General features: G+C 29.3%; 1 protein-coding gene across 4 annotated transcripts in view; it reads left to right on the top strand.

Moving 5' to 3' along the window:
* Nucleotides 1–926: 926 nt before the first annotated feature.
* Nucleotides 927–8,591, top strand: part of LOC107436203 (ribitol-5-phosphate transferase FKTN) — a 31,698-nt gene continuing 24,033 nt past the window's right edge. Inside the window, exons 1-3 of one of the 4 annotated variants that reach the window (XM_043045360.3) lie at nucleotides 927–1,317; nucleotides 2,657–2,828; nucleotides 7,345–7,503. In XM_043045360.3, the coding sequence (XP_042901294.2) occupies nucleotides 2,679–2,828; nucleotides 7,345–7,503 (309 nt within the window). In that variant the 5' untranslated portion in view covers nucleotides 927–1,317; nucleotides 2,657–2,678. Of the gene's footprint in view, nucleotides 1,318–2,353; nucleotides 2,829–7,344; nucleotides 7,504–8,591 lie in introns of those variants that run through there. The other 3 variants (XM_043045361.3, XM_043045362.3, XM_071178806.2) reach the window with 3 other exon arrangements.

Below are 8,591 nucleotides of genomic sequence, written 5' to 3'. Positions count from 1 at the left end.
ACACCCTCGGTCCCTACGTGGACTGATCCAAGTGGTGACCCACCCGCACACTCACCGTAACCAGTGATGCTTGACTTCGGTGATCTGCTGGGAACCGTGTCTTAACGAGCAGTCCACTGCGGGACACTGAAATTTAGAACAAACAAGCTTAAACATTTGAAACAAATCAATAAACTGTTTTAAACTAACTCTAGATAATTATTATTAATTCTAGATAATAATTAATAATAAAAATCCTGAAAATAATTATTAAAATCAATAAATAATTCTCAATATGATCACATTCTTACGAGGTTTGACAATTCAGTGTTAGAGTATTTATAAAAATTTTCAAAAAGGAAATAACAAAAGCTTTTTCTTTTCCCAAAACTTCACCTTTTATTTCTGTGCCTTTTACATATACATTGCGTCATTTTCATAATAAGCATAAACGCTTGTAAAAGATTTACAAAACTTAGGTTATGAATAACTAACGCAAGCTACAAACTCCTTACAGTTATAAAAATAGCAAATTATTCGTTAAAAAATATTATTTTGCGTGACGACAGAGCTTTCGAGAAACAGCTGTAAATTATATGCACGGAAAATATTTAGGAATTTATTTTTATTTCACAGTTTTTTCCCCTCAGAATGTAGACAAAAGGTCTAGTAAAAAACACACGGAAACCTGCACAGCTAAATTCATAATCAAAATATTTCAAAATCTGTCTTATTTTCATCAAAATCATTTCATAAAAAATTTCATTAAAAAATATTATTTTAGCAGTTAGTGCGACTTCTATAAAAGTAATTTGTCATGAAGTCATTATTTCCGTTGTTTAATTAAAAGAAAAGATTAAATAATATAAATTTTGCATTGTATCGCCTTATCCAATAAAATCTGCATGTGACAGTTAAATAAAAACAAATGTGCATCTTTTCTTAGAGACTGTCGAATTTTCAACATTTTTAAGATATTATTTCTGTTTCCTGTAACTTCAACTTCCTAAATCAACTCTCCACTGTATTATTTTTAACGCGGAAGTGATTTATGATTTATCTTTACTTTTGCTCTGCTCTGCATTCTACAAAAAACGGCTACTTTGTGAGCTAACTAAAGCATTGTTCTTTACTATTATCCAATTCACGGCCTGCGATTGATTTTTTTGATTGCCGCCTAAAATCCATATTAAAATTTCACATCTGTCTCATTGTATATTATTTACGTGACTGGGAGATTAGCGTTAAGTGTCAGGGCTGTAGACAACACATTATGCCTGAATAAATACAAGAAAATATCGATGCGCCTGATTCGAAATCCAACATGGTCTCTCTGAGGTATGTTTTTTGTTTAGGGTTGGTTTTTTATATTTTGTCATTAGCTTTCTTTACTTTAGTAATTTATACTTTATTAAGTACTTTATTTTTAGTAAAATATTTTTTTAAATTTATTTTACAGTTACTTAACAACTTTAATAAATTAGTATTTTAGTTTTGTTATTAGATTTTTAAAATATAGATAGGTTTGCAATACGTGTTTTGATAAAATTCTTTTCGTTTACCGTGCTATATTTTCCAATTTAAATACATATTTAAGACCTTATCTTTTATTTATTCTTTCTTTTTCTTTTAGCGTTTCACTCTTATTTATTTACTTTTCTTCTTTACTGCAATTCTACTTAAGTATTTAGTAAAAACGCATTTCAGTTTTTAAGAAGTTTCATCCATTTTTTTAATAAAGTCAAACCAAACATGCATAGTTTTAGAAGCTTCTTTCATTTGCCGGACTTTTAAAGTTTTTTTTTTATGCATACGCAATTTTACGAACTAGCTTGCTAGCAGTTTTACAAGCTTATTTCATTCATGTGTAGTTTTCCAAGCTATTAGTTTTCTTTATTTTTTAGTAAAACTTGTTAAACTCATTTTTGAAAAATTAGTTTTGCTTGCCGAATTATGTGCAATTTTAAACTTAACCTTTTATTAATTATAACTTTTCATAAAATTTTTAGTAAAATAAAGGTCTTTATATCTGATTTTAGAAATTGTTTTTATTTACCAGACTATTTCCGATTTTAAACTTAATTTCTTTTTTATTCATATATAGTTTTATTCATTTCTTTGTAAAACTTTCCATACGTGTTCTTAGAGAATTATTTTCGTTTTTCGGTCGATTTCCTATTAAAAGAAATGTTAAGAGACCGCATTATTTTAAAAGAAGAATTTTTTTCCTTTTTTTTTGATAGAAAGAACAAAAACCTGGTGTCCAGGGAATTTTCTTATTAACGAAACTCAAACTTAGACTGGGCGTGGTTGCTAAGCACAAGGTTGCGTTGCCAATCTGACTAATGGAAAATTGCTGTGGTGATAAAATTAAGGGTGATAAAAGCATATCTCGTGGGGGAACAGTAGCCACAATCTTTAGTGTTATTTAGTGATTTGATCTGGACAAAAGTTCACGTGGATGTACGTTTAACAATTTTTTTTCGAACTTTCATTTATTTCCTATGATATTTTAAGTGCAATTTCAAGTAATAAAAGAAATTCCGAATAATTATGAAATTTGAATTATTTACAATTTGTTACACCTACAAAATATTAAATAGACAATAAATTTTAAAAAGTGAAATAAAAATAAATAAATATTGTAATTTAATTTGGATTATTTTTTTATATGAAGTTCGTGAAAATTCTATCATGTTATGAAGCGTAAAAATCGTTTGTGGAAAATGGTTGGAAAGACTAAGAAACTCTCAATAGCAAAGTATTTGTTTTTTGGATTATTGCTTTTGTGTTTGACTTTTGTGACTTCTTTATTATACTTTTCGGATAGTTCGTCACCTGAAAATGAAGTAAGTAAAGAATATTTTTGATAATATCATTGATATTTTTATATGTTTTGAAAAATAATTATTATTGATGTTTTTACATCTTTTAAAAAAGAATTATTACTAATGTTTTCATATGCTTACTAAATGCTTTTCAATGTGCTTTAAAAATAGCTATCGATGAGTTACCAATGCTTTCATAATACTAATAAAAATTCCATATAAAAAGAATTTTAATCTGAAACATTATTATAATTTCATATTACCCATATATTGTACTAAAACATGTTTATTAAGAGATATTAAGTTGTACTTTTTATTAAAGATTGAAATTGATAATAAATGCAAAAATGACAGACTAAATATGAAAATAAAAGTGTTTTAGTACATGAGCAGTGCTAAAAAATTATTATAACTTTCGATATAATAATCACATCTTTGCGTATTAGGACTCAATCATAATGGTTCGAAGAGGTAACAAATGCTCTAATTAATTAGTGCTGAATATATTTTAAGATACGAAACCAGATATAAAAACCTACTTTCTCTGAATAATCATACTTTCTTTACGATGGGCTCAGGACTCCCTCAAGATAGAGGATAGCCGTAATCTGAGAAATATAGTCCCCATGGTTTGGACAACTAAAGTTAATTTTACTTTTTAGAGCATATCCCCATATCTCTAGAAAATTTTAGGCGATTCGAGAAACTTTCTGCACACAGTTATTAAAATTCATTTATTCAAAGATAATTCCGCACGAAAAATAACTTTTAGTAAACATTTATTATTTTTATTATTTTATTTAATAATTGTCGAAAGAATTTTGAATTGTAAGATATGCGTTTTCCTTCAGAATTTTAAGGAATGTAATTTTACATGGTAACACACAAACTTAGAGCAAAATCGATCAAATAGTTCCTGAGAAATTGATTCCGCCTATAGATGCTTCCCCATATATTATATCCAGAAATCCCTATCCATCATGAAAAAGGTACGTTTATTCAGAGAAAGTACATTTTTGTATATGATTTCGTATTGCATCGTCTGCATTATTTAATTTTATTTTATAACCGTCGTTGAACAGCAGACCCAATTTTTGGGTTTACGATTACTAATGTTCAACTCCGTAGCCTTGTAATTTTGAACCCGATCCCGAAGACAAGGGAACTCCCGGATAAAGTATTGGGAGAAAGTTGCCTCTGTGGAGGACTTTTTGATGAAACTAACTCGCATTTGCGTTACATGGAGAGGAAAAACACGAGAACCTCCCACGGTTAGACTGAAGGCAAGGGGACTCTAACCCATGATCCGTCTACCACTGAGGATATTTTACGTCAGCACTGTGGAATTCGTCTCGACCAGCTATGGCTGGGATTCGAAATCGGTTCACCTCATCGAACGCTCTATCCTCTGAGCAATCGCGGCTCTGTACTATTTAAATAGCAAATTTGAGGTTACTTTCACGAAAAATTAAGATTGAGTCTTAGAACGTGAAGATACGACCAAAGTTCGCTTATTATTTTTTCGCACGTTACACTGATTTATAAATACATATATGTGTGTATCACTAAAGCTCAAAAGCTGTTGGTAGGAAAAATATTCTTTAAAAAAATGTTACGTCAAGTATTTCAATTAAATAATTTAAAAAAAAAGAGCGAGAATATGTTAAATAAATAATGGATTATAATTGGATATAAATTTACCATTAAGGTTACGTTTGCGTACCGAATACATAGATTTTAGAAATTAAACTTTTTTTCTCCTTTTGAGGTATCCGACTGGGTGAAAATTGGCAATTTTGACGAAAATTTTGAAAATTTCTGTCCATATTTGAATTTCAGCTCTTGAGCTTTCCAATACGCTTTAAAATTTTGAGAGAAACCGAACGAAAATTTCAAAATTTTGAACGAAACAGAACCAGACGAAACCGAAACCGGAAAATAACTCCCGAAAACGAAACAAAATTATTTTGTTATGCTTTGAATATTTTAATTTCTTTTTAGTTTGAATGAATATATTTTTAAGGCATATTTTTTGTTATAAAATTTTTTTTGTATTTTAGAATTTTTTTGCATTTTAGATGCATTTTCTGAAGAGCATTGATTTTAAGAAAATTTCTTTACGCCTAAATACGTTATAAGAAAATAGTTTATAATTGATTTCTTTGAAATTTGGTATGTAGATTTTGTATAATGTTAGTGATATTTCGAAATGAAAGCCAAGGTCTAAGTTTGTTATTTTTATCAAAGCGCTATGTAAGAATATTTGGAATTTTTCTTAAAAATATTTAACAATATTTAACAATTCCATTTCATTGTCTTTTTGAAATTTTTATAAGGTTTTAGTTCGAAATATACGTAATTACATCATTGACCTAGAAATTAATATTTTAAAATTTATGCATTAGGTTTGTTGTAGAGTTGTTAGCGTGGCATAACGAATGTTTAATTTTTCAGCTCAAATCTGCTCCTATTTTGAGAAATATTTTATAATTTTTTAAAATTTACTTTGAGTTTATAATTTTAGGAATACCGCTTGATAAACATAAAATTTAAATTTTAATTAAGCCTTTTCGTTAAAAAAAAAATTGTGTCGAGGCCAGTAGGATAAGACAGATACCTTAAAGCAGCGGTTCCCAATTTGTTCGACTACGTATTTGTTCTTTTAGGGTTCTAAATGATCGATCTTCATCAGAAAGAACCCCGAGACTTGATAAATAAATTTCATTCGAAATTATGAATATATTAATCAAGGAACTTGAAAGAAAGAAAAATATTTTCATGAATTTTATCAATTATTTTAAAAATATTTAAAGAATGTATTAAGTATAAAATTTTTTCATTGTGTTTTATGAGTACTAGTCTTAAAATTTTCGTTCGTTGGAATAAAAAAAAAATGGTGAAAATAAATGTGGAGAATGGTTATCAAAAAATCATACTTCTTCATTGTTATTTTTATTTGATGCGAAATACTGATGCAACATTTCATAAATGCATATCTTTTTCATTATTCATTCAATATATTGTTTTCAGAAACGACATTTTTTACTTTTACTTCTTTTTCTTCACAAGCATTAATGAATAATGGTCAATTAATTAAATAAATATAAATTTAATGACAGGTTTTAAAATTCGTGATTATAAACGTCTCAACTCTCGGAACCCTTTCCACGGAATACTAGGGTTCCGTGGAACACCATTTGGGAAACTCTGCCTTTAGGTTTCAGCCAATTTAATATGCACATTAGCTAGATAACTTGTGGAATAACTGATTTCCGCACTTTAATGGTTCAAAACTACAGTTTTTCGAAATTAGAAGAAATCGGAATTATTTGATTATTAAATGCCTTTTGATATTTTCAAATGTTAAAGGACGTCTTTTATCTGGAAGTAAATTTTTATACCGGATGAAAGTTCTTTCAACATCTGCAGGTGCTATTGGGGCAATTTAATTGAAAGTTTACTCATTGGCTTTTGAATATTCAAATTTTGTCGCTTCACCTGTTGAGAAGAGATACCTTTCTTATTGTTTGAAAGTCGTGGTTTCTCTCCAAGGCCTTTATTTAACAACTATGCAACTATAATTTATTCAAATCTTGCCTCTTTTTATTTGATTGGTATAATTCAGTTAAAATGTGTGAAAAAGTGAACTAGTACTTCCACAGATTTAAAAAAAAAATCTCTTAAATATACGAAATATCCAAAAATCTCAGTGCTTAAAGTAAAAATATTCTCAAATCTGCTCTTCGAAATTTAAGAAAGCAAAAGAGGCTACAAACGTGAAATGTGCATAAAAGTATTATTGATATAAAAATCCGGACATTAGCTATTAAACTCTATTGTTGAAAATGTAAAAGTTTATCAGTTTTTTAACAAATGTTTTTTTATAACGAGACAAGAATGCAGAGTTAAGGCACAGAAAAAATGTATTTTTGACATTATAATTGGTTTAAGGTTTTATAATTGTAATAAAATTATTAATGAAATGCATTTAAATATAAGGAAATATAATTAATAACTATACTATGTTTTAATACTATGTATCTATATTTAAAATAGGTTTCTATATTTAGGTATTCTAAAGTGTTCAATTTGAAAAGTAAATAGAACTAAAACGGAAGAAGATTGAAATACTCGGTTTGCTGAGTTCTGCTAAGAAAATCACATTTATTTTCACCAACTTGAAATTTAGTTATTAAGTTAGACAGCAGATGTCGCTTCTAATTGAGAAAACTATAAAACTTAACTATAACATGGTGGGACAGTCTCAAGGGGAAGTTAGTAAATGCCCGTGCAAATATTTAAATTGGAATGATCAGACATACTGAATATTGTCTTATGGGTTTTGCAATCAGAAACAACATAGTCATTGTAATTAATTTTAAATATATTAAATTAAAAAGTTCGATTGGTTTTAAACCGGATTTTACTTTCAATTCAGTAATAAAAATTTGACAAGGACTTTGATTTGAATAATTTAATAGAAAATCATTTATGAATTTTCAAATAGGTTTAATTGAATCACAATTTGTTATTACAGAAAAGTGATGTAAATTATGCCAAAATTGCACCACCAGAGTTTTCTGAAGATATGTTGAATTTCGAATTGGAAACATGCTTTTTCACGAAACCTTCAATTATAACTAATTCAACTTTATCAACTTTTAATCACAAAAAGGAAATATATTCACATGAAGAGGTAAGATTCTTGATAATAATAATAGCTAATTAAAGTTTTTTTTGTTGAACTGTGAAGTGCTTTGAATTTCAATTCAGAATACACACCACTTTTTCAAAACGTAACTTTTTTTTGCACCCATCTGTTTCTCAGAATCACAACCATGATGTGGGTTGGATAAATGTCCAGCGGGTAGAATATATATAAATTGGTCGTTACTCAGTCATTTTCAAAGCGTATAATGATGATTTGCTTTGATTTTAGTTCTAAGAATGTTAAAAATGAATTTAGCATGCACAAATAAACTTACAACGTATATATGCAACTACAGAAGAATTATTTCAAAAAAATTATCACTATACTCCTAGTAATAAAAAATGGCGTCACATTCTCTGCTTATTCGCGATAGTAACTATATGACAAGCAGCAAAGCTACTCTTTTTATTCACACGGCGGTTAAAAGGAGTATCTCTAACTCATAACTTGTCCCGCAGTGGACTGATCTTTAAGGCACGATTCCCAGCAGAGATTACCGAAGTCAAGCATCACTGGCTGCGGTCAGTGTGCGGGTGAGTGACCACGTGGATTAGTCTGCGTAGGGGCCGAGGGTGTGCGGTATTGGTCCTCGTTAAACTGTTCTACTGTAAAGTGCTCGACTTCACGTGCAGGTCGTCTAGCTACCGAAGCTGGGGTGCCATCCCCTCTGCAGAGAATCAAAATTATGATGGCAGCCTCAGGGATGTTTCCCAGACCGTCGCCAATAGCCCATTGTGCAGCTCTAGTGCGACGTAAATGAACTACAACTAACTCATAACTAGACGTTATTATAATACTATAATAATGACATACTGGGTAGGGGAAAAAGTGAGATTTGTGGATACCATGGTAATGGAGAGAGGAAATCACATCACCTCGAAATACCTAGTCTACTTACAAAGACAATAGTTAGCTGAAGAGCTATATTTCTATGTCATTGTTACATTAAAAATATTTAATATCTCTCTCTATATAAAATGAAAGTCTGCATATATGCTCGCTAATAACTCGAAAAAGGGAGCATCGATTTACACTACTTGCAAATTTTCAAGGGATGGTTTGTAAGCAATTAC

This window comes from Parasteatoda tepidariorum, chromosome 6 (assembly GCF_982258835.1).
Source record: "Parasteatoda tepidariorum strain Cologne lab strain chromosome 6, Ptep-v5.0, whole genome shotgun sequence".
Lineage (NCBI taxonomy): Eukaryota > Metazoa > Arthropoda > Arachnida > Araneae > Theridiidae > Parasteatoda > Parasteatoda tepidariorum.
The sequence above is the reverse complement of the archived record's forward strand: the minus strand, read 5'-3'. Positions and strand labels throughout refer to the sequence as shown.